Source organism: Telopea speciosissima, chromosome 2 (genome assembly GCF_018873765.1).
Source record: "Telopea speciosissima isolate NSW1024214 ecotype Mountain lineage chromosome 2, Tspe_v1, whole genome shotgun sequence".
Classification (NCBI taxonomy): Eukaryota; Viridiplantae; Streptophyta; class Magnoliopsida; order Proteales; family Proteaceae; genus Telopea; species Telopea speciosissima.
In genome coordinates this window covers 52,140,250-52,167,345 of record NC_057917.1, presented here as the reverse complement: position 1 = coordinate 52,167,345, position 27,096 = coordinate 52,140,250, and the positions used below count along the sequence as shown (strand labels likewise).

The 27,096-nt window shown below is 41.7% G+C and overlaps 1 protein-coding gene and 1 long non-coding RNA gene across 3 annotated transcripts; both read left to right on the top strand.

Moving 5' to 3' along the window:
- Positions 1–1,069: 1,069 nt before the first annotated feature.
- On the top strand, positions 1,070–16,372 carry LOC122651685 (fructose-bisphosphate aldolase 3, chloroplastic-like). Of its 2 annotated transcripts, XM_043845179.1 has the most exons (7): positions 1,070–1,075; positions 11,899–12,075; positions 13,361–13,630; positions 13,764–13,873; positions 13,987–14,077; positions 15,287–15,556; positions 16,071–16,372. In XM_043845179.1, the coding sequence occupies exons 2-7, from the start codon at positions 11,914–11,916 to the stop codon at positions 16,347–16,349; spliced, it is 1,182 nt and encodes a 393-aa protein (XP_043701114.1). In that variant the 5' UTR covers positions 1,070–1,075; positions 11,899–11,913; the 3' UTR covers positions 16,350–16,372. The 2 variants fall into 2 exon arrangements, with proteins under 2 accessions (XP_043701114.1, XP_043701113.1); XM_043845178.1 differs by lacking the exon at positions 1,070–1,075 and having other exon boundaries at positions 11,864–12,075.
- Positions 4,823–23,706, top strand: LOC122651687. The gene is made up of 3 exons (XR_006331486.1): positions 4,823–4,833; positions 6,688–6,695; positions 23,208–23,706. It is a non-coding gene; the product is annotated as an uncharacterized LOC122651687 (long non-coding RNA).
- Positions 23,707–27,096: the final 3,390 nt, after the last annotated feature.

Sequence of the window (27,096 nt, the reverse complement as noted above, 5' to 3'; positions counted from 1 at the left end):
TCGGGCGAAACCAGCAGTTTCGACTGAGATATCTCGGTTTCGCAAGAAACCGAGACTAGATAACAATGGAGTTTAAAAAATCACCTAACTTGATGGATTTTGACAGAGATATATCCGTTTCGGTCGAAACATGCTTGAACCAAAGGAGTTGGCCTATATAAGTTACCTAACTCGATCGAAACTTGCCATTTCGCTCAAGTTTCAACTCCTAACTCCTCTTTTCACTGGTTTCAACCCTGGGAGACACTGCTTGGCTCAAAACTCTGGATTTCATCGCACTGTTTCGCCGTTTGGTGCATCTACAAAGCTACATTAAATTTTTTGTACATCACATATGAAGACATGGTAGATGGGCAATTATGGACTATCAAAACAATTGGGCCCAAAGCATGTCATGGCATACATATGTGGTACATTGTTATGTGCCTAATGGGGCCCACTATAGTGTATAGGCGCTAGATTGGGCCAGCCTAGTATGGGATAGGTTAAAGGGCTTGATTTAACGCGTTCCATCAGCTTCGGAGCTTTTGGCGTATTGGTCAAGTACCTAACATTCTGTTATGTGTCTAATGGAGCCCACTATAGTGTATGGGCACTAGATTGGGCCAGCCTAGTATGGGATAAGTTAAAGGGCTTGATTTAACGCGTTGCATCAGCTTCGGAGCTTTTGGCGTATTGGTCAAGTACCTAACATTTGGTATCAGAGCTGGGCACCACGTCACGGGTTCGAGTCACAGAAAGGGTTACCTGGAGTAAAGTGAATGCCGTCAAGAAAGGACTACCTGTCGCCAGGTAAAAACCTTGGAGCAAAGTGAAGCCGCCTGGAAAGGGCTACCTACCGCCAGAGTGAAAGCTACTTAGAGTGAGAGCCGCCGAGGACGACGGCTGCGGAAGCGTGGTGGTCTGTTATGTGCCTAATAGGGCCCCACTATAGTGTATGGGGGCTAGATTGGGCCAGCCTAGTATGGGATAAGTTAAAGGGCTTGATTTAATGCGTCCCATCAGCTTCGGAGCTTTTGGCGTATTGGTCAAGTACCTAACATACATTCAGAGGAACGGCTCTGAAATATTCAGTGTTACACAGCTCGTGGATTGGACCCAACAAGAAACTCTGCATGGAATTCAGAGAGTGTTGAGCACCTTAATGTATTATTTGGTTAACATGAATTATTTAGTGTTCTTGTACTTTAACTATTTGTGAACTAAGTATTTATAATATGGCTACCTTACACTATACTCGATCCTTCAGTGTACAATCAAGGCAAATAGCATCATCTGCTTCCACCGTTTAAAATTCTGCTCGGTGAACTTTGCTATCTTATCAAACTCTGAGACTATTCTCAGTTTTTCCATACCCGGTTGTATGGTAGCAGCAGTATTTTGGGCAGCAGCAGCAATAGGTGGAAGGTCCACAGTAGCAAGAGGGTCCACAGTATTATTCTCAGCCATAGTCTTACACAGGAAAAAGCCAAATATTCTAAAACCTTAAGATTGTTATACAAAGCAAATACTGTAAGACTAATCTGTAACATAGTAATTAGAAAAATACCTGTTATCAGCACCAAGACACGAGCCAGAGAGGAGAACTCCGAACAACAGAAATAGAAACAATCACAAACAGGGTGAGTTGAGTCGTATCTGAGAGATACTTTCCTTAAGGTTTTAGATGCCCCCACTTCTGCAACGGGGTTGACCTTGTACCTAACCCTCCAAGATGAAACAACTCCTAAACGTATAGGTTGCAGAACCTGATTCAAGTACTAAGGATACCAAACGGCTATACTAGCCATCTATTAACTAAAGAAAATACAATAAGAAATTGGTCTCTGAAACGAACCTGTTGTGTATGTGAAATGGCAGGCAAGACTTTGTATATATAGTACTGGAGTACCCTTTCATGAAGAGATATATTCGCATAATACAGGTGAGACGGTACGCGTTTCCTTCACGTACAGGGAGGGGGTGTATGTATTTGTATACGTGTACGAATAGGCATGTATGGTTCAACCGTATAAATGAACCATGGGTGAACCAAACCGAGTTTTAAAATGAAAATTAAAACTCACAAGTGCAAAACTTCGACTATCTAAAAATAAGGTTTTGCCCACACCCCGACCCCGACCTCGACCTCGGCCACAGCCACAGCCACGGCCACGGCCCGGCCCGGCCCAGCTCAACGCGCACATGAGATTCAAAAGCACCCCAAGGACCCCCCACACACTAGAGAGTAGGGTGACTACTTCTCCAAATGGCTCACACCTTAAGGTACCAACCATGTATATATACCCCTCAAGTTACTCTCCCACAACCAATGTGGGACTATTCTTGAGCTCAATATTGCCTTTTGCACACAAGAGTGCACAACAAATTCAAACAAAAAAATGGAGGGAAGGTAAACGGAGGGAATGAACAAAAGACACTCTTTTTGAAACTTTGTAACTCTTGACTCTAAAAGTACTTTTTGAAATAGTACATTGACTCAAAAAAAATGCATTTTGAAATAATAATACAACACAATACCTCCTTAATTTACTTACACCCTCACTTTCAGCACAGAGCACTGGAATTAAGCAAGAGCAGCTTAGGGGCAGTTTCCTATTACTACAGTGAACTCCTTTACCGATTGAAAATGGGAAACCAGATGAAAGAACAGCTAAACAGAACTTCCACAGCAATTCGTTCAAAAGAATAACGAATAAAAGACGAGGAAGAAAAATCACAACTTTATTTAATCAAGGAACAGATGCACACAACGCTTTAACAAACAAGATAAGAAGTGATTTCAAAGCCTTACTCTGGCCCGCTCCCCCTCGGACGAATACCGCGCCAATATTTCTCTCATGTACTGGATCTTAGCGTCTCGCGAAACACTCAACGTGCTAGGATGTAGGTATCGCTCAAGAGAACTGAAAACAGAAGGACCGAACTCCAATTGTAGATCATCATAGTTCTCCGGTACGTGTTCGATGTTTGGACTCAACCGAAGCCTCTGGCTAGCCAACAGAGGGGGGACTCGAGGCGACAACCCTGTTGCCATTGCCATCGCCGTTGCCAGTCTGAGACTCTTCGCTTCGGTCCAAGGAGCGAGCACAGAACATAATTATCAGTAGGCAGGGGAGACCGCACCAGAGCGTGCTAATTGATGTCAATAGCGGATTTGCAGAGCATTTTAGGAACTAATGTCAGGAAAAACTCCCCTTCTGAATTCAAGTTGAAGTGGGTACACTTCAGAAATTCAGCTCAGGGAGAGAAAGGTTTCTACGGTTGACGCGAGAGACTTACGTTCTGTTGCAGTTCTTAGGGTTTGCCACTGTATGTCACATGGTCCTCCTGTCTCCGACACAGACGTTGAGGAAGAAGGTCACCTTGACCTGGCACGAGGCAGTGAGGTGCTAAGACCGAAATATTTTATTTTTTTTAGTGCAGAAGAACGAAATATTTTGGATAAATAGAACAAAGGAGAATGTTGGTCTTTCATCAAGGGGAAAAAAAGACAAAAGGAGAGTGTTGTCGGATCAAGATTATTATCCTCTCCAATTCCTTATAGTTCGGCAGTGCTAGTGTGGATATCCGATACGTGACATTTTGGACATCCAACGGTCTGAGCTCATTGACTATGTTGAGCTCAGACCGTTGGATGTCTGAGCTACCACGTGTCGAACATCCCCACTAGCACTGTCGCACTGTCAAGCTATAGGGAATTGGAAAAGATAATTGTCTATCGGATAGCTAAAAAGGATCCTATCCAGCACCCTGCTCGAGCTGTATGTGCAGCGCCGGATGCAATGAGGTGTGACAAGACCGTCTCACCCCTGCCCGAGCCGAGTCCTCGAATAGTGTTGTCTGAGCACGCAGGTACTCTCCAGTCTCCACTCTCACACATAAATATTGTTTATTCATCTATTTATGAGAGAGAAAACAATAAAGAATGTGAATGTGAGGAGAAGACACAGCCTCCTCTACTCACATGTTAAATTTCATCTCTAAATAGAGTTTACATGGCGAAACAAAACATTGGAAAAATGAAGACAATCGATAATGGTCGAAATACCGTATGCATGTATGGACATGCACAAGCTTATCAAAAAAACAAAAATGTGTGGACATGCACAATAAGGTGTGGTAAATGTCTGAAAATTTGGAATTGGGTCGATCGAATCAGTTGTCACTGATCCTGATTCTGGCTATTTTGAAGTGGTTGATTTAGGGGTGTCAATCGGTTGGTTCGATCCGAATTCGGTTCGGTTTTTTCGGTTTCGGTGTGGCTTTTAGGGAAACCAAACCAATAAGGACTTTTCGATTTCGGCTCGGTTTAGGTTTCGGAGCGGTTTGGTTTCATGTCATTTCGGTTTAGGATAATGGATTGATATCTGTTTGGATTCCGTTTGGTATAGGGTTTTTAAAATGGGTTGGGTTCAGTTTGTGCCTATTTTCTTCTCTTTCTCTTTTCAACTACATTAAATATTTCATTAGCCTCATACTACAAATCAATTTCCCTATTTTTATAACCTCATATTCATTGATTTGTAATAATTCCCCTTATAACCATAAATTTGCTCACTAATATTGAAATCAATTCAATTATGCATTACCTTATACTCAATGTTTTTTTTATCAGTTTCATTCGGTTCGGTTTTTAATTTGTTATCGCTGGATCCGATACAGACCCCAGCCCAAAACCAATCCAATAAGGATCGGTTTGATTCGGTCCGGGTTTTTTTCAATCGTTTCGATCAGTCATAACGGTTCGGGCTAGGTTTTGACACCCTTAGGTTGATTCTAGGGTTTTTGGGATTGGAGTGTTGGGTTTCATATTTGGAAAGCCAATTCTAGGTTTTCTTGGGACCAATTCCGGACATGATTTTGAGTTTAAATCCTTGGATGTATAATTAAATGAGAGGTAAATGTTTATATTAGGGGTTGAAATTTGATACTTGACATGTGGCTCATTGAGACCACTAAGTAGAAATTCAACTATTAGATTTTCCATGTCACTATTTCATGTGGTAAAACTAAATGTGACTGATATTAAGGAATAAAAAAGATCTAATTGAAGTTTCTAAATGGACACTGACTAATAGGGCCAAGTGAACAGTGTCTCCAAAAATTATTTTCAATCACTGATCTTGATTGTCTCACTACTAACACTCCCTACTGATTCACTCTGACTGGTTGGGGCAATATCAAGTTTACTAGTTTCAACTTACAACCGTATGTGATGAGTCATGGATCTCCCAACCAACCAGAGGTCGCCACGTGGATGTGCTGAGACCAAATCCCAGGAACAAGCCGAGCCGTCCAAGGCCGGGCCAAACCGTTCACCCGAAGATAGGCAGCACTTCATTTCTTGCCTGACCGAGCACCGAGGCCGAGCACTTAGCCCGCCGAGAACCGTGCTGAGCACCCGGTGCGCGGCGCTACACCGAATGCAGAGCAAGGAAATGATCTCCCCAACATGGCCAAGTCCTATGGTCGAGGCTCAGGCCTGCCGAGAACTGAGCCGAGCCTACACAAGTTGGCCATATACAGAACGCCATGACTCGGCCGAGCTCCCACATAATCGAGGGAAATTTCCATGTCACATACGCCGAGGCCGAGAACGAACACTGAGGCCACGGCCGTTCGAGGCCGAGCACCGAGGCTGAGCCCTCTCCAGGGGCAACAATAACGGTTCACCAGGGATCACAGAGCCACGTCAGCGTGTCCCAACAATCATGGGATACGAATCGGGCTGCAATCCCATGACGGAATCGAATCACACTCCCATAAGGACTCTTACCTCATTAAGAGGCCAACTCTGAAAATAACTCTCCACTCTGTTTTGCATGGAAGAGCCCTACCAATCGAGGACTCTTACCATGCAAGGACTCCTCCAACCGTCTCATCTCATCTTATAAATACTCAGGTATGGAGCTCAAACACTCATCTCACTTTTCATTAAGCTGTTACGCTGTTGCACTGGAGACCTGACTTGAGCATCGGAGAGTCCTTGGCCAGAGCCACACCGGCTCTCTTGCATTCACATGGTTTTTTGCAGGCTCATCCGTGGGCGAACCGAGCGACGAAGGTTTTCACACGCAACAGTATGCTTGTCAACCTTGCTACCACATAGTAGCCAAGTCTACCAGACAAAGCATACCCATCATGCATATATATCCATAGCACTCCTATATTTACAGCTTACAGTCACATACACAATACACATAGTATACGTGCTTCGGCAAGTTGCCTATATCCAAGGAGCAATACCCTAACCAGGGTCTCATATATTGTCCTATACTTTACTGAGTTCTAACTTCTAAGTTCTAATTGTTACTACAATCCAGGTGATACGACAAGCCCAACTATTGTCAAGCCCCTACTTGTCAAGTTACAATGAATATATAAAAAATGAAAACAAGTCACACCCTTACAATGCTATGTATTAGGTTTACAACAAATCCAACCAAGGTCAATGGATGGACTTGTAAAGCTAAATGATTACCTCCCTAGAGTAATCACAGTTGAGAGGCCCTTTTAGAATCTTCAACTAAACCCTTGTAAGTGGGGAGGCTTGAATCTTAAAGTGGTCAATGCTTGAAATCTTTCTCTACCTTCTCTCTCTCTCTCTCTCCTTTTGCTCAACAAGGACTTCAATGAAGCTCAACAACCTTTTCCTTGCATTTCAATGGCCATAAAACTTTGTAGGAGTGGAGGTTGAAGAAGAATCAATGCTCATTAATGAACAAGACGAAGTCACCATGAATTGTTTCTTCAAATTTGAGCTTGGTGGAGTCTCTTCCCTTTTATTGTTGTTCTACTGTGTAGTGCTTGAGTAGTGGAGCATTTTGGTCTCTGAAACACTCCACACTCCAATCGTATGTGAGATGACCAAGATATCATCATTTTGATCTCTCTCTCTCTCTCACACATGAAATGACCTCACAACCTTCTTATGTATGGAACTATTCTGGCACATTTCATTGGAGCGCTCCTCTATGCTGCTTACTCAGATAACTGAACACTCTCCAATTATATAATAATCCTTGTCGTGCCCAAACTCAGCCATTGTGTGAAAATATTAGGGAAAAGGTTATCTAAGCGGTTGACAAGGTACACTAGCACCTCTGACACCCCGGCCCGATTCATAAGGGCCAAGTGTGCCAGGATGTCCTTGACATCCAACCAAGATCACCATGCAGTTCTCTATTCACAGTTTCAGTCACAATATAATTAAATTAAGAGCAGCAGAAGCAATTTAATATGAAATAAGACAGTAATTAAAGGAAACTAGTGATAACAGTTGTATTTATATATATATGAACATGCTTTTACATCAGGGTTACACAGTTAGTTCACAGAAGGGGTAACACTAACTAAGCCAAAAAGGTAATATACATAAGTACTACAAAAAGTAATATAAACAAAAAGAAGGGAGGAGCCTGATCAGTTTGGGAGATCAGGAGATTGAGCAGTCGTCGCAGGAGCATGAAGCATTGTGCTCCACCAACATAAGGACCAGCTTCGCGATCAACAGGAGAATCCTGAACAGTAGGAGTCCCCAAAGGAGCACAAACAGCAGCGATAGAAGTCTCATCTGAAAAAAATAGAGTGATCACGAGGGGTGAGCTCTCAACTGAGCCCAATAAGGGAATGCATGCAAACATATCGCAGCAATTATGATGAATGTCCTAAGTAGCATGTCCTAACATGGATACTAAGTCACATTTGGTATAAGTACTACTGTAGTAGATGCTAACCTCGAAGAGAACCTGCCAAGAAAGCATGACACAAGGAAGCTAACCCAACAGACCCCCAATGACCAACCGGAAAACATGACACCAGGCAGTTCTAGACATCAATCACCCGAGCGAAACCATTCTACCACGGTGAGGACCCGCCAGGAAAGCATATCACCAGGCAGCTAACCCAACAGACCCTCAATGACCAACCCTACTGTTTGTTCCCACAGCGGAGTACACACGCTAACATGGGACAGTGAATGGTACCCCGGCATACCCTTCGGCTGTACCACGGGTTGTCCAACACCTTACTCCCTGTTGGTAAGGGGCGTAGTACTGGGTTATGATAAAACAGCCTAGCCCAGTGCAATCTATGCATGATAACACATGTATGTATAACTGAATTTAATAGAACAATATTTTTTCAATAATAGTCATCAGTAACAAATAAATATCAATGCAAATGCAAGATGCCAGCAATGTTTGGAGGTTAGAATTCCCTTACCTGTCTCTGTAGGTAAGGTCTAAATGATTACCCTCCAAAATAGCCCAGCAAAACAGACAAACCAGCAAGAACAGACTGGAAACAGTCCCTATCAGCAGAAAATCAGCAATGTTTGGAGGTTAGAGCATAGCCAGAGATCAGTCAAAGGCATCAGGGGTATTTTGGTCACAAATGGCTGAACCGGCTGTCCGGCTCAAGGGGCAGAATTGGGGGTTTTACTTTAAATGGGTAGATCTTAACATGCGCAGTCCCAATTTTTGATTTCAGATAATAATTAAGGTGGTCATTTCACTAATTTGTTGAATTTCAGATCTAAATACTAAAATTAGGGATTTAGGTTAATTGCTTCTTAAATTAATGATTTAGGCTTATAAATTGGTTCATGGAACCTGAAATTGGGTTCAGCAGAGAAACAATTTACGAAATTTCAAGTATAATCGAATAAAATTGACCTAATTTCGAGGTTGTGTAAGTGAATTTCCTATGGTATAAGCTTAAGTCAACAGGCTTTAATGGCAGCAACATATAGGTTGCAATATTGGGGAAAATTAGGGAAGAAATAGGCAAGAAGAGATGGGGACTGCAAGAATCAAGGCTTACCTAGATATGTAGCAGCAAGGATTGGAAGTGCAGCCTTCAATTTTAGCTCCAAACTTCTCAAATGAGGATTTCCAGCTTCAACTAAGACCCAATTCGATGCTTCCCAAGTTTGGTTCTCCTTTCCTTTCTTCCCTTCTCTATTTTCTCCCCAAAATTCTTTTAAGGCTGAAGTTTCGATTCTCCTTATGTCTAGGTAGGATTGAGAAGTAGAAATAGTAAAAGGGGTTATGTATATATATCACTTAAGCACTAAGGGGTAGGACAGTAATTTGAGTCATAAATATTTCTAAAACTGATTTCTAACTTCTTACACTAATGAATAGTGAAGTTGGTTTCTATTTATAGTGGTTAAGTTACTTAAGGCATGTTTGGTCTTTTAATGTAAAATCAGCTTTTAAAACTAATTTTTAAAATTGTTTTTAACCAGAATTTTGTACTTATTACCTTAATCTAATTATAGGATGATGTCATATGACATCATGGGTAAACTGGGTACGGGTGATTACTTGAAATTGGAATCTCCACTGGGGATGTGGGTCCCATAGGGATAAAATGACCAGAATACCCCTAAAAATCTAATTGGTCATATAATCGGCATACGAATACATAAATAAGTTCATACTTACAATAAGTTAGTTAAATGATAGGTTTCGCATCCCCTCCAGGTAGCATATCTGACACAGGTAGCTCAGATGCGGGACCCCACCAGGGTTATCTAACTCTAGAAGGGCAGGTTGAGAAGACTCCTCCCCGGAATCCTCCATAAGTGTGTCAGATGGTTGGTCTAGTACCTCGACCGATGCATCCCATAACATTGAAGCAAGCATCGACACAGGACTGGAACCTGAAATCACACAAGTTCCAAAAATTTAAATTTATTGCAGATTTTACACTCCACCCCCTTATTAGAATTTCGTCCTCGAAATTGACGTACCTGGAAGATCGAAGAGATAAGGGTATCTCTCTTTCATTAAGTCATCTCTTTCCCAAGACGCTTCAGCTACAGAGTGATTACCCCACTTGACTTTAACAAAAGAGATAATTCGATTCCTCAGGTTGTGTTCCTTTCTATCTACAATCTCCTCTGGCACTTCTTCATAAGTCAGGTCAGCAATAAGCTCAGGTGGTTGCTGAGGCAGCAGGTGTGAAGAATCAGGGATAAATTGTCTCAACATAGAGACATGGAACACATCATGCACACCGGCAAGAGATGGGGGCAGTGCTAGTTGATAAGCCACTGGACCAACTCTACTTAGAATCTCAAATGGGCCGATGTATCTGGGGTTTAACTTCCCTCTCTTCCAAAATCTTACAACACCCTTGATTGGAGACACCTTCAAGAATGCCTTCTCCCCAACTTTAAACTGTATGTGCTGCCTCCTTTTATCTGCATAGCTCTTCTCACTGGATGCGGCACTTTGATCTTCTCTCTTATCGATCCACCTTCTCACAAGTCTTCGGATCACTCAGGACCTAAAATGCGTCGCTCTCCAACTTCATCCCAATACAGTGGAGTACGACAAGTCTTCCCATACAATGCCTTAAATGGGGTCATATCAATAGATGCGTGGTAGCTGTTATTATAAGCAAACTCTATCAGAGAAAGGTGTTCATCCCAGCTGCTACTCATCTCTAATACACAAGCCCTGAGCATGTCTTCCAAAGTCTGGATTGTCCTTTCTGACTGTCCATCTGTCTCAGGATGGTATGCTGAACTGTGACTCAACTCAGAACCAAAAGCCTTCTGTAGACTCTTCCAGAACCTTGAAGTAAACCTGGGGTCTCTGTCAGACACAATATTCACTGATACCCCATGAAGTCTGATAATGTTATCCACATAAAGCTTAGCTAGCTGATCCATGGAGTAAGTAATCTTCATAGGAATGAAGTGGGCTGTTTTGGTCAACCTGTCAACAATTACCCAGATTGTATCCATTCCCTTCTTAGTGCGAGGAAGGCCAGTGACAAAATCCATGGTTATATTCTCCCATTTCCACTCTGGTATAGCTAGGGGTTGCAAAAGTCCCTATGGTCTATTCCTAACAACCTTTACCTGTTGACATGTAGAACACTTGGAAACAAAGGCTGCTACATCATTCTTCATGCCATGCCACCACATGAACTGTTTCAAGTCTCGGTACATCTTGGTACCACCAGGATGCACAGTATAGGGAGATCGGTGAGCCTCTTGTAAAATGAGCTCCTTCAAGTGACTATCCGCAGGTACACATAGTCTATCTTTAAACATAAGCACTCCATCAGAAGTCAGTGAAAAATCTGCACTCTTCTGAGCCCCAGTACTAATACTATTCACAATGTGTTGAAATTTTTCATTAGAGGACTGTGCTGCTATTATCTGAGCTTGCAGTGATGGTTGCACCATCAATACAGAAATCAATTCTTCAGTTTCACCAAATATCATTGGTGTGTTCATCTATGTCGCTTGCTCAAAGAAGTCTCTCCCAAAATATTTATACCAACTTGGAAGCCTTATCTTTATGCATCGAGATGATTCTGGTGGAATCCAATTGTAGCGAGAGTATCTCATGTATAGGACTCAACAAGACCCGTTCCCATATCTCTTACTTCTATGATTTCAGACATCACCCACTTGTCTACCTAATTTTAAGTATGTAAGTTTTCTTATATACCTAAAGAGTAATCCTCCATTGACCGACTCCTTAGCTAGGAAGCCTCTCTCAATATCATGTATCAGTTTGACCGTTTTCCACTCCGTGGTTGTTGGAACTATATATATCATCCTAGATGCCCACACGTACTAATCAATAAATAACTCTTTATCCAAAAAGAAAAATATTAATACGACCTAACTTTTTAGAATATTCGCATTTGATGCCAGATTAAGGTGAGTTTCGGGTCATCAAAAGTTTCTCACAAGGGCTAACTAGTAATTTCATGCGTAATTTGGTGTCTCCTGCTATTCCTGGGCGGACCATACGAGAGTCAGAGAGTGACGTTTGCTTTTCTGTTTTGCGTCATATTAATACAACCACTCAAGTATAGACTCTGGGGAAAAGAACAAAGAGAGAAACCTCTTGTCGATCTGTTCAGTTGGCAGCGGAAGCCATGGCGTCTGCAGGTTTGGTTAAGCTGAACGCCTCGTCTTCGCAGTGGATCGGACAAAAGTCATTCACTCAAAGTCACGAATCGTCTTCTCGATCTGGTCCCCGCCGCGTAGCTCTCCCGATACGAGCCGGAGGTTACGCCAATGAGCTCCTTCAGACTGCCGTGAGTTCCTCTCCCTTTCCCTTAGCCTTGACCCTAATCTTTTTTATTTCGTCCAATCACCATTAAGTCGTAATTTGTTATGGATTCTTTACTCCTTCCCCTCCATGGTTCTTTATGACCTTCAGAAGCTGTTGTGTTTTTCGTGTCCTTCTGGTTTGGATCCTTTCAAACTAATATCTTCCCTCTCTAAACAAAATTTTAATTTTAATTTTTTTTTCCATGGCTAGATTTCTTTTTGGTTACAGTCCTGCTGTCAGCTCCCCCTCCTTCACAAGGTTTTAAAATAAGGAATCGGACAGTGACGATTGGAGATCGGAATCTGTCCGAATCGCCCTTTAAGAACCCTAGAATCGGTCAACAGATTCAAAAACAGGGAAATTTCTAGGGTTTTGAGTGTGAATCCGCCGTGTCCGGATCGGTCACAGCCGAGTCCGATACGAATCGGCAGATTTAACGATTCGATTACCGATTTTTAAAACCTTGCTCCTACAGCCCTACCTTTAAAAGATTTGACCCTGCTATCTAACTTGGTTCAAGTTTTTATGATGCTGTAAGCAAGATCATGCTTTATTCCATGTTGCTAATCATTAGGTAGAAGCAAGGTACCATGATTATTTTAGCAGATCTGATTTCTAGTTGAGTTCCCACATGAATCTAGGGATGTAAATGGATAACCAAAAATCCAAATCCAAGCGGCATCTGTATCTGTCTAGGGACATCTGTATTCATTTAGAGATATCCGGAAAAATATCTGAAGACTCCGTAAAAAATCCGAATACTTAATAATAAAAAATCAAGTAAATAATGATCTCGAGGGGTTTTGAAGATTCAACAGGTTTTAGAATATGAGGAAAAGAGAATCATGATCTGAGAGATATGGATTGAGATTGAATTGTATCCGCTAGGGAGAGGAAGGTCCGGGTTACAGAACGCAGAGATGTAAACGGATAGTTGAAAATCCGAATTCGATCCGCATCCGAATCCGTTTAGAGGTATACGTATTCAGCCAGGGAATATCCGGATCCGATCACATACGCTCCGTATCCAAGTCGTATCCGATCCGTTTACATCCCTACATGAATCCAGGGAACCTTAATTATCGTTTTTTAAGTATTGGAATGGTTTTTCTGCAGAAGGCTAAGAAGGCTAAGAGGTCATTTAAGTATTTATCCCACAATTTCTGAAAGCTTACTCCGAAAATAATTTTTTAATTTTTCTTCATTAATTTCTAAACATAGACTCTAATGGCTAAAAACATTCTCCGTTTCTGGCTTATCTATTTTAGAAATCTATTGCTTCTCCTGGGCGTGGCATCCTTGCCATTGATGAATCAAATGCAACCTGTGGGAAGAGGCTAGCATCCATTGGCTTGGACAACGCAGAATCTAATCGACAAGCCTATAGGCAGCTTTTGTTGACGACTCCTGGCCTAGGTGAATATATTTCTGGTTCCATCCTTTTTGAGGAAACACTTTACCAGTCAACAACAGATGGGAAGAAGTTTGTGGATTGCTTGCGCGAGGAGAAGATTGTGCCAGGTATTAAAGTTGATAAGGTATGTTGGCATTACATGTTCTGTTCCTCAAGGTGTTTCTCCATCTAATTATTATTTTTTAAGTGAATTTGAACCATTATGCTTTAGTTTTATACTTAACTAATTTGGCATGTTGGTTTGGTTCTGTTCCAAGGGTTTGGTTCCTCTACCAGGGTCAAACAACGAATCTTGGTGCCAAGGATTAGACGGATTGGCTTCAAGATCTGCTGAATACTATAAGCAAGGTGCCCGTTTTGCCAAATGGTAAGTCTACAGTGTCTTCAGTTGCTCTTATAGAAATAGTGCTTGCATGGGACCATTTCTTTATCACTATGTTCGGGTTGTAACATGATGCATGCCTTTTTCAAAATTTCCAGGCGAACTGTTGTTAGCATTCCTTGTGGTCCTTCTGCTTTAGCTGTGAAAGAAGCTGCATGGGGACTTGCACGTTATGCTTCTATTTCTCAGGTATGCCTTGGTACTGTACTTGATTTGCATGCCTTGTAACTTTACTTTACTGCAAATAGAGCTGATTGGAGAGCAAAGATCCATGTGGTCAACCCCATTTAGTTGGACTGTTATGATGCTGTAGTTGGTTTACACTCCTTTTTTTGAGGTCTAAAGCATAATGTTGGCCAGTCAAGAAGCTGTACGTAGCTGAAAAGGTCAATGCCCTAGAGTTTGTCTCGATGCTGAATGCCACTTCCCTTTACTTCTATATTTTTAATAGTTTGTCTCTTCTTGGATCCATGTAGCCGACTCCATTAAGTTGGGAGAAGGCTGAGTAGTTGTTGTAGGGTAACTGAGTTTTCATATTTCACTTTCCACTAGGAAGCGTTGGAATAGTTCTATGGAAGCTCTGTTTCCCTGAGAGGGACATGAAGGAGGTAGGAGTTCAATACCCAGATTTTGATTAGGGTTGTTAGCTCCCATCATGCAATCTAGGACCATGGATGATCTTTGTAGTGAAGAACATAATTCAAACTTGAGCAACATAAAACATATGGTTAGAAAGTAACTGGCTAACACACAGGTGAAAGATCAGAAAGGAGTGCCTAAGAACAGTTGTCATTATATGATTATTCCAAGTTTCTCCCTCCAGTGTCATCTGAGTGGGAGAAGAACTGGGAAAGAAAATTTGCTGAGTTTTTCATTAGGTATCTGGTTTTGGGGGATGAATTGAGGAGGGAACACTTGATTTAAGGGCTGCTCTCTGTATGGCAAAGATTAAAAAGTATGTGCATGGATGGCCTCTTGCAGGGCCATCCAAATATTTTTTTTTATATGAAGAGATAAGGCAGAGTCAGGCTGAATGACTCTAACTGTTCCACAGTACAAGTGGCCATCCAAATATTAATGAGCCAGAGATAAAGCAGAGTCTGAGTGATTTTTTTGAATTGTTCAACTGTTAGTTGTGTTATCATGCTTTATTATGATCTATCATTGTCATCGTGATACTTGGGACTTCATGAGCCTGAATTCAACTGTTTTGGATTTCTGGGCCCTTGATTGGAAATCCTATGGATAACAAAAGCCAAGTGATTTGAGTTTGATATTGTGTCAACATGGCCTCTCAAAATCAAGGCCATGTAGACCAACAAACTTTTTTTTCTTTGAATATGCAGGTAGTCAATGTATGAGTTATGATTCTTATTATCACTGTCATTTTTTATCTAGGACAATGGTCTTGTACCAATTGTGGAACCTGAGATTCTTCTTGATGGAGACCACTCAATTGAGAGGACACTTGAGGTGGCTGAACATTTGTGGTCAGAAGTCTTCTTCTACTTGGCCCAAAATAATGTGATCTTTGAAGGGATCTTGCTTAAACCCAGCATGGTCACCCCTGGGGCTGAACACAAGGAGAAGGCATCTCCAGAGACCATTGCAAAAAATACGCTAACAATGCTTAAGAGGAGAGTACCTCCTGCAGTTCCTGGGATCATGGTATGCTCTTCTTCTCTGAATCTATGTTTCTGTATTACATTTTATTGTGTTCACCTTATGCCTATGTTCACAGGGGCTGTAACCCAGTCATGACTGTTCAAGCATATTTGTCAAAGAATTGTCTCAATTCGGTGATATGTGTGAACATCTCATTTAGATTTTTTAGGATGGTTCTTCAGTTGATAGGACTGTAGGATAGAATATTATCCCAGTTGAACTGTTCCTCTCTCAATGTGGCCACTACGAAGAAGTGTGCATATTAAGGATTCTGTTATTCAACCTTTCAGTAAGGCGATATGTGAATTGCCTTGCTGTGAGCACAGCTAGGCTAAGGCAAGAAAAGCCCTTACTCATCCATGGGTTTATCCATTATCTCTGTTTTATCTTCTTTTACCTTGTACTCTTGCATGCAGTGTAGTGGTTTTCCTGCATCTGTCTGCTTAGAAAAGAAAACTGAACTACTGCATAAGAAATGAACTTGTAAGTAATGAATAAGTACTTGGTTATCTTACAGTTCCTGTCAGGAGGACAATCTGAAATGGAAGCGACTCTTAACCTGAATGCAATGAACCAAAGCCCCAACCCATGGCATGTGTCATTCTCGTATGCACGTGCACTGCAAAACAGTGTGTTGAAAACATGGCAAGGACGTCCAGAGAATATAGAAGCTGCTCAGAAGTCACTATTGGTGCGTGCCAAAGCAAATTCTCTTGCCCAGCTTGGAAGGTATTCTGCTGCAGGTGAGAGTGAGGATGCTAAGAAAGGAATGTTTGTCAAAGGCTATACCTACTAAATTGGAGGTGATTTTATACTGCACCTCATATATCATATCAAACTCTATATAGATGTGTTGCTTTTAGTCAGGAGTCCGAGATTCCTTAATATTATTTCCTTTGTGGTTATAGCTGATTAGAGGACTCGTTAGGTTAACCTATCGCTTTCCTTTTACTTTGTCTTTCTCTTGGTGTTTCCTGTCAAGATGGGAATTTGAATAAACCAAAGAGGATCCAAGAGCACTTTTTTGTTTTTTTTTTTTTTTTTTTAACATAATGTAGTTGTGGAGAGGTTAATGCCGGTGTAAGAATAGCATTTTATTTATTTCTTAATTATGTTTATTGTAAAGGATATAGATCTTTATAGATTTATCTCAATGTTGTTCTGAACTGGAACTGTAACTGTTGGTGGAGTATAATTCCTATCATTGAACATAGGGATGAGGTATTCCCTGTCTATTTGCACATGGGATCTGGTTTCTGATCATTTTGATAATCCTTTTCTGTATTGGCCCATAAAATTGGAAGAAACCAGACCATTTTGGTTGAGATGTGCTGATGAAACACTTTCTGAATGCTGGAACATGAGAACTAGTTATGCTGTTCCACATCCACCGGTAAGTACGCATGGAAGATTGGTTGCTTTTTGTTTTGATCAATGTGCCTGATCGTCCTCTTGCAATGGATCTAGGATTCGCCTCCTCTACGTGGTTGTTAACGGCCAGCGTGCCGTGCCGTGAGCCTTGGTCGTGGTGACATGCCCTAACGGCTCCTCTATATGGTTGTTATGGCCAGCGTGCCGCGAGCCTTGGTTGTGGCACCATGTGGATATTGCCATTTCTAACGGTGGAGAATGCTCGTCTTCCTTTGCGGTGATTGCAATCATGGCTATTGCTCTTGTTCTCGTTCCATTGGCAATGCCAAAGGGCAACCATGCGAACTCCTCCCCCCTCCCTAACTGCAGACTTCCAAGCTGGTTACCTTTGAAACCCAATTCTGTTTGTTCAATTCCTCTCTTGTATGATTGTTTAATTCCAAGGCATCCCTGATCATAGATCCCGACCGATTTTCTGATGGTCCATTACCCACAAACCGTAGGCAATTAAGTTATAGCTGGCTGCGGATATGCACTACCAAAGAGACTTCATTGTAGGTGGGCCACGAATTTGCAGAAACCAACTCTGACGTGGAGTATACATCAGTTACTGGGTATGGGAGAAGAGTACCCATTAATCACTGACATCATTGCCAAACTCGAACAAAAATTGGCTGGTTAGAAAATGAACCTATTATCTCAGACTGGTTGCACTAGTCAAAACTGTTCTGGCATCGATCCCCACTTCCCAAATGTCTGTCTTTAAGATTCCTCAATCTGGTTGTCTCAAAATTGATTCTTTACAAAGGAACTTTTGGTGGGGATCATTCTGCGTCAAAGAAAAAGTTACATTTGTGCTGGGAAAAAATTTGTCAATCTAAAGCCAACGGGGGCTTAGGATTCCGTTCTAGTAAAACCCACAATCTTTCTTTACTTTTGAAATTTTGTTGGAGGATTACCACTAATTCTGAAGGACCTTTGGATCAAACTCCTAAAAGGAAAATATTTTAAGTATCATCACTTTCTTCATGCCCCTATCCCCAAAAACTATTCCCATTTATGGAGACAAATCCTCAAGGTGCGAAACCTTTTTTTCAGATTTTATTTGATGGCGTATTGAGGATGGAAACAATATCTACATTTGGAAGGATCATTGGATTCCTACCCTCCCAAAATTTTCTTTTACCTTTGTCTTCGAACTGCGTGACTCTTTGGGGGCACTGGAATGTTCCCCTTCTTTCTTCTATCTTTCCTCCCAGTATTGTGGATAATATTCTGAAAGTGAAATTATCCTCTATTCTTTCCCAAGGTTCTATCTTTTGTCCCTTTTCCAAATCGGGTTTGTTTTCAACTAAATTGGCAACCGCCAGATTGGGGGTGAATTCCTCTTCTATTTTCTCCTGTAATGAATCTAACCCTTCTTCTTTTTGGAAGTTTATTTGGAGGCTGAAGATTCATCCTCATTTCAAATTGGTTTTTTGGAAATGTTGTCACAATGCACTACCTACGAAATCTTATGTTTCTATTTTCTGGAACATTGACCCTACTTGTCATATGTGTAAAGCTGTTGATGTATCAATTTGGCATTTGTTCTTTGAATGCCCTTTTGCTCAAATTGTCTAGTTTGGTTGTTTTATTGGACTTCGAATTCTAACTTGTGTTTTTCTTCCTGGTTAGAGTTGTTTTCTTTGGTTTTTTCTATCTTTTCAAAATCTGATTCTTCTTTATGTGGATCTATTCTTGTTCTTGGGTTATATTTTATTTGGAACGAAAGAAATCGTTTTTACCCTGAAAAGGTTAAGCCAAACCCGTATAGGGCGCTTGCAAACCTCAAAACTTGGGCTTCTACAATCCTCCAATCTTCCCATTGTAACTCCAGACCACTGGATCATACTCTTTCTCTTCCACAGAATGACCACGATCTCTCCAACCTTCCTTTACTTGTCCCATTAGATAACTTGAATGTTCAACCTCGAAGTCACATTCTGTTGACTGATGGAAGCTTCTTGCTACACCTTAAAGATGGCGGGTGGGCATCTATTCTTTATGTCAGTGATGATGTCATTTTAATTGCATATGATTATGGAATTATAGAAAATACAGATGAGGCAGAAGGACAAGCAATTGCACAAGGTATCAGATCAACAAAAGAAAAAGGCATCAAACACCTGACTGTTTGGACAGATTTAGCGAACTTGGCATTTTGCTGGCCTTGGAGACTCTATCATCTCCTTTTTTATGTTGTTTCTCTTTTCTGCTTTTTTTGAAGTATTGTAATTCAAAAAGTAAAGAGGGACTTAGTCAAGCCAGCTCATACTTTAACTAATAGAGCTCGCTTACGTATTGTGGTTCCTATTCAGACAGCTGTAACTTCCTTTTGTCGTAATGCATTTTTCTCTTATAAAAAAAATAGAACGTTAAAAATGGGGAAATAGTTGAAGATTTTATGCCAAGGATGTTCTTATATATTACTCTGTAATATTCATTTTTTATGATAATCCAAAGATAATTAAGTAAGAAAAAATAAAGTCTACAACATTGTTCTTACATACCTCATGGATCTTAGACCTACGAGCTGTAACAGCTAAATTATGTGCTGGAAAAATAAAATGTCTAGGATTTTAAGGATGATAACATACTTTAAGATTAGTGAAGCCTCTAAATCAAAGAGAGATGGATAAATTGACCACGGCCACAGATTATTCTCAACATCAATATCCAATTCCGCAACTCCACCGAATCTGTCCAAACCTGTATTTTTTGAAATTTTTATCCTCTCAAGTGCGGTGCACGTCGTAGTGCACTTTTAAAGTGCATATGACAGCACACCTCACTTGTGCAATGAATTTTTGTCCTCTCAAGTGCAGTGACCATCGTTCGATGCACTTTAAAAGTGCATTGGGCAATGCACCGCACTTGAGAAGACGAAATCCTATTTTTTGGTATCGCAAGGATAATGTCTCATTGATCCTTTGCTGGAGTACTTGGGCCTCAGTCTCTTGTGCAGGGTTCTTGTGCACATCCTGCACCACCAAACTTCATTGATGCTACAATAACTTCATTGCTAGAAAAAAAGAACAGCCCCCAACCGCCTTCCTTTGTAATATGGTTGACGCTCTGCAATACTCGATCCTATTCAGTCAATAGATGGCAGGAGCAGAATTGAGGATGGCAACCAATTGGTCGAATTATATGGAGATGAAGAGTAGAGACAGTAAAAGGAAGGCTGTGGATCGAACAAAAAGAACAATCAAATTTTGCATGCAAATAAGGTTCCAGTTCGACAGCAACAACAAGAGGGTACGGCATCTCATTTTTTTTTTGGTCTTAGGTGGAGTTGATGTAGATCACCAATTTTTCCTGGATTACAAAATCAAAAAATTGGGCAGTAAGGCACCAATCGATGCCACCATGGAAGGTGGCATCTTCATAGTGGCAACCACACAAGAGGGTGAAGGACAAGAAAATTGTACAGTAATACTAAACCATTAGTGATAAGACTGTTGAACCCGGTACCGACAATCTTAAGAGAAAGGATAAATGACACTTGAGGTACCAAATGTTTGAAGAAAAAAAACTTTAAGATACCCAATTTGTAAATTATATTTGAGGAATTTATTCTTTTATTTTCAATTATACTCGCACCATAATTTTACACACCACCACCGCCACCCTCCCCTTCCCCGCTCAGGCAGCCCAGCCCGCTCCACCCCTCCCTTGTAACCTTGTGCCCACCCACTCCGCCACCACGCCCCCCCCCCTCCCCGCCCCTGCCCCCAGCAACAACCTTGCAACTTGTCTCCCGCCCCATGACCCCCACCCCTGCAACTTGCTGTGTTCAATGAAAGGGACCTCCATTCAACCGGATATCTTCAAAGCAATATCTTAACATGAAGCCATGACACTCCCAAAGCAGGTGGATTGAGGCCAAACAGGAACAAACTGGGAGGAGGCTCATAACACTCATAGCATCACGTCTCAATTCCTAAGCTCTCTTACCTCATAGAACAGACTAAGAACTCGATTGATGCAAACCATCAGTTTCCATCTGGTGAGATCTGTTCTTAACATCTCAATTAAAATAATCTGTGTTTTCCCAGGGCCCACAATCAACATGCCCTAGGATCTCTCTGAGGAATTGTTGAGAATATCTTAAACGCAGCTTCCATTTCATTGCATTTTGCATACAAACTTATTAGAGCATTAACCACGGATGTGTTCTTCACATAAAACAGTAGTGTGTAGACAGTGTCTGGAGTTGCAGGGGTGGGGGCAGGGGTCATGGGGGTGGAGAAGTTGCAAGAGTGGGGGCAGGGGAATGATGGGTTGCAATGGTGGGGGCGACGGGTACAGGGTTGCAACAGGGATGGGAGGGGAATAGTGGAAGGGTTGGGGCGGGGGAGAGAGAGGGCGGGATGGGACGGGTGGGAGCGGGATTGCGACAGAGTGGTAGGGAAGACTGAGGAGGGTGCGAGGGGTAAAATTGGGATATGATAAAGAACCTTAAATGTAACATCAATTAAAAGTAAGGCATTTCAAACATCATATTATGAAACGTTAGGCACCTCAAATGATAAGATTTCAAATGTTAAGTATCTTATGTGTATTTTCTCCAAACGTTGGATACCCTAGACGTCATTTACTCTTAAGAAAAACTATACAAATCTTCAACATTTCAACAGGCTTTGCATGGGAAGAACAAATGAGAGAGGCAGCTAGGTACATAGGAACCATTCTTGGTTTTGATAATTAGTCAAAGGATGTTTGTAAGCTATAGCTGGCTAGAGATAAGGTAGAGGTGCCTCTACAAAAAAAGGCATCAATTGCATGTTCCATTTATCAAATTTGAAGATCATTGGCATTGGAGAAGAAAAGTTTGAGTCATTCCATCTCTGCATGTGGGATGAGTTTCTGACCCATCAGACAAATGGTGTGGGTTTCTGCAAATTGAAGGATCAATAATGTTTTTGTATGAGGTGTGTTTGTTAAAATCAAAACAATCCTTGGAAAGATGACCAACAGCATAGGCCAACCATGGGAAAAATGCCTGCTTCACTATCCTTGACTTCTTTAAGGTGGAGATTTGGCCACACACCACCGCCTCTCTCTCTCGAATGTAAATACAGAGCAACAAAGTTCTTGTAATTCCTCCTTGTGAGTGAATCGCCATGATCATGGGTATAACCCACACGAACACGAAGACGATGGCGTGACGATGACAGAGACAGAGACGAGATCGTTGTAGGGGACAAATTTGCGGACAGCGCCGCAGTATTGGATTAGGCATGGAATGTTCAAGGTGAGGTGGAGCTTTCTAAGATGGAAGCAGGTGATGATAGAGTTTGGGGTTTCAAATACATTGAAATGTGGATACAATTTCATGGCATTCTTAGTGAGTTACTATCTCTCAAACTTGCTTTCAGCCTTGCTCTAATAATAGGCCTGCCTAGTAAGGTGATGCAGGTGCAAGGAATGATATCCAGAGAACGAAGTAAACCATTGCTTGCTTCCATTCCGATTATAATGCGTTCTGGGGTGTAAGGGGAAATCAGGTCATCTCCTTCCATTCACCCACTGAAGTATGGGCCTTCCCTTCGTGGAATGGTTCCTAATCAAAGAAGCTTGGAGCACGCCATGTTTTTACTCCTTGAGAATTCAAGAATCTACATGACACATTCTTCCACCATAGCTATGGGTTCTACTACGATGCCATCACCACCAGGCCTGGCTGCCGGAGACTGGAATTGCACCACATATTCAGACACTCTTCCGCAGAGCACACATCCACGTGACAGCATGTCATTGGGCTCTAATGGTAGTGTTCCTGAGTCTGCCATTATTGGACAACACATTTGTCCAGATTCAACCTTTATAGGACAACAACACGGGGTTCCATCTATCAATGCTCATCAATCCATTCAATTAGGCAGCGGTTACACATCTCCTAGTGATAATCAACCTCCTTATCTCTTGCGGTTACTGCTAAAGCTCCACAAATGTCTACATTTAGTGCTCCACAAACATCTACATTTAGTGCTTATCAATTACCATTTGTGGTTAGTAGTTACAATCCTAGTGAAGCAAATGTGGCTTTAAGTACAGCACGTGATTCCAATTGGTTAGTCTTCGGTGAATCTAGTTCTAATCTATCATGGCAAGAAAAGAAAGGTGTCAAAAATCCCAATGAAGCAAATGTGACGGTCCATATTATCAAGCCCGACACTATAATGCCTACAGTGGCTTTACTAAGTGTGAGTGTTGAGTGACGATCCAGATTGCCAAGCAAATGTGCTACTCCACACGATGAGTGTTGAGGTTGTAGGATTTGAGCGAGTCAAGGAACAATACCCCACCTGTCCAGATTTTGGTGTACTTTTCACTTCCTTGAGTGGAGACTCTCCTACCAATCGCTTAGATTACCTCCTTAAAGATGGCTTCCTTTTCAAAGGAAGTAGGTTGTGCATTCCCAGAACTTCACTTCGAGATTTCTTGATCTGGGAATTGCATTGCTGGTGGAGTTGTCGGTCATTTTGGTCGAGGCAAGACCATTGCTCTTGTTGAGGACCGATTTTACTGATCATGCTTGAAGAGGGATGTAGCTAGAGTTGTTAGCCAATGTAGGACATGTCAGACTGCTAAGCAACAGAAACAGAACATTGGCCTATATACCCTCTTCCTATGCCTCACACCCCATGGCAAGACCTCAGCATGGACTTTGTGCTTGGTCTGCCGAAAACTTCGAGGGGCCATGATTCTATCTTTGTGGTTATAGACTGCTTCTCGAAGATGGTGCACTTCATTCCGTGCTCCAAAACTTTCGATGCGTTTGTCATCGTCAAGCTCTTCTTTTAGGAGATTGTCAAGTATCATGGGTTACCAAAGACCATAGTGTTAGATAGGGATGTCAAGTTTGCTAGTCATTTCTGGAGGACTTTGTGGCGAATGTTGGCCACTAAACTTCATTTTTCTTCAACTTTCCACCCTCAGACTGATGATTAGACCGAGGTCATTAATAAGAGTTTAGGTAACTTGTTGAGTTGTCTCATAGGTGAGAATCTTATTGTTGGGATCATGTTCTTACACAAGCTGAGTTTGCGTATAACCTTTCCAAGAACCAAACCACCAGACTTTCCCCTTTTGAGATCTGTTTAGGTTACCAGCCCAAGACACCCATAGATCTTGTCCCTACCGTGTCTAGCTCTAGGACCTCCCAGCCAGCCGAGTCTTTTGCGCAGCACATACATGATTTGTATGCAGAAATTAGATGCAAGATCACATTAAGCAATAACCAATATAAATCCAGCACAGATGTACATCGACGATTGCAAGAATTTCGAGAGGGTGATATAGTGATGGTTAGGATTAGATTGTAGCGCTTTGTCAAAGGAAAATCGGGCAAGCTACTTGCTCGTAGTGTAGGTCCATTCAAGATTCTTAAAAGGATAGGTGCTATTGCGTATGTACTTGAGTTGCCAGTTGATATGGGAATCAACAACATTTTCAACATTTTCCCTACTATGGCCCACATACTGCTGCCTCTTTCTATCCACATGATCCTGATGGTTTTCCTTTTTCCATTGATGACCCTACCTCCCAGACTATCCCACTTCCTGCTACTTCTTTACCCCTTGTACCTCAGCTTGATCATAGAGTTGAAGAACTTGAGGATATCCTCGATAAGAGAGTAGTTTCTACACGCACTGACGGTTCTAGAGAGTTTTTGGTGAGATGTCGTGGACGACCCAACATCGACTGTACTTGAATCACATTTGAGGAGCTACAGAAGCTCAACCCAACCCTACTGGAGTACTACATTAGCTTTTATCCACCGAAGGTGAATTCTTCCAAGCCGGGGAGAGTTGATGAGGACATCAATCCCCTTGGCCGTGGCTTTAGAGTCTACCAGAAGAGGAGACGCAGGCATCAGCCCTCCATGGCATCTCTTTGGACTGATGATGAGTTTAGCGGCTATCATATTGACAGGACCCAGCTGGCCAGCTAGCAGGCCCCACGGTGGACCCCACTTGCATTAGTCTTTAGTATTAGCTAGTAATACTGATTTCCATTTATTATTATTTCTGTTTCAGTTTCTATTGATTAGTATTTCAGTTTCTGTCTCTATTTATTAGTATTTAATAGTATTTCAGTTTCTTCTCTTTGCTGTTTTATGTTGTAACTGCTCCACTTTCAACCCCCCCCCCCCCCGAGTTGGCTTTTTCCCCTTTCTTTATTTTCTTTTTTAAAGAGGTTGTAACTCCCTCCCAGCCCCCATGGTTTCCCCTGTTTCCCTCTTTTAATGCCATTTGGGCAAAGATGTAAGAGATTAAAGCAGAATTAATGAATGAAGAATAGAACTGCTCCCTCGCCCGTGAGTCTCTCTCCCTCCCTCAATTTCTCTTCTTCTTGTCTCGATTTTCTGCTCTCTTTCTTCTTCTTTTTCTCCTAAATCCTGCGCCCCTACTTCTATTTGTGTTCTCTTTTCCTTTTTTTGTTTCTTTTCCACAAATTCTGTCCCCCCCCCCCCCCCCATGTTACTGCTCCCTTGTTCTTGTAATAAAAACTGCTGTACAGTGAAGTTAATGGAGTGAACTACAACTTTCTGGAAACTGTTCACTAACTGCCGTCCTAAGATCTGAATGGTATTTATCTCCTAAGTCCTAACCTGATCTTTAATTCCCTTTCACCTATTTTTATGCTATAGTTTCTCTGTATTGGCAGTGTTGCTGTCTTAACATGAATGTTGGATGAAATTCTTGCTATACTTAGCATTGCAATTTTCAGATTCTTGAAAGTTCTTGCATAATAATTTGATCGAATGCTGCCTGATACTGATTCCTATGTTACCTAATTGGTCCCTTGTTGTATTGAACACATTTAACCCTGAAATTGTCTTTATAACTGTTGCTTTATCATGCATGCATGTTATGTATGTTGCTGCCAGTCCAAAATAGGCAGCCTTTAGGGTTAGTTTGCGTCAACCTTAGGTTAGCATTGCAAATTTTATAGGAGAACTTAGTTTCTAGGTTTCATCCTACATCAGGGATCCATATTTTTCCTTCTCTTGGCAGTGATAACCATCTTACACAAGAAGACAAGTGGTTTCATGAGGGAGAGGATGTGACAAAGCCGTGGAACCACATACACGGTAACATGTGCGGCACAAAATGACAACCGCATACCAACTCTCTTTCTCCCTCTATAAACATCTCACATAAAGGGGGAGGGACTGATAAAAATATAACGAGCAATAGGGAAAAATAGCAGAAGTACGTGAACTCTTCACAAAATGTTCTTCGTACTTGGTTAACAACGTGATGGTGTTCCCTCTGTCGAGAGAAGAAGGAAAGGTGCTTCTTGTATTTATTACATCATATTGAGGTGAGGGTAGTGTGCTCTTGTAAATCCACCTATTTTGGGGAGTTAATTTTGTTTCCCAAGAGGGATATTGCTATTTGATGTTTGTAACATCTAGCACTGCCAGGAGAAATATTCCCATTATTTTCTTAATGGAGAGTTTCATGGGTTAAAGCCTTGAGGTTTTTATCTTCAAACTGAAGGGTATTCCATGTTAAAAATTTGTATTCTTTTGTGGTTGGTTTGATTTGATTTATTTGCGTTATTAGCTATGGAACAAGAACTCGACGAGATCTCGCCGAGATCTTACTAAAAACTAGGTTTTTTGAAATGGCGAGACTAGATGAGTAGCGATCATGGAACAAGAAGATCTCGCTAATATCTCGCTATTTCGAGATGGCAAGAGACACAAGGCGATACGAAAATATTACATCATCTCGCTGAGATCTTGGTTCAACACGATTGGGGCAGCCTTTATATAATTCCAGATCTCGACCGATTGGGGCAGCCTTTATATAATTCCAGATCTCGACCGAGACCAGTCGAGATCTCGCTAAGCTCGTTGGTCTCGGCAGAGAACACACTTCCCACCCTAAATTGCATGAGTTGGGGATGGAGGCGGGGCTTGTGCGTTACACAGGTGAGAGTCAGTTTACTCATGCCACATAGGATTAGGACCATGGTACCCCCACTACGTACCAGAGACGTCCGCGTCGCAAACAGTCACAAGCTCAAGATGAGGACATGAGAATGAAGACCATGCTTGAAAGTTTCGGAAGCATGAGTAACTATGAGTATGGCCATGAGAGCATCGCTTC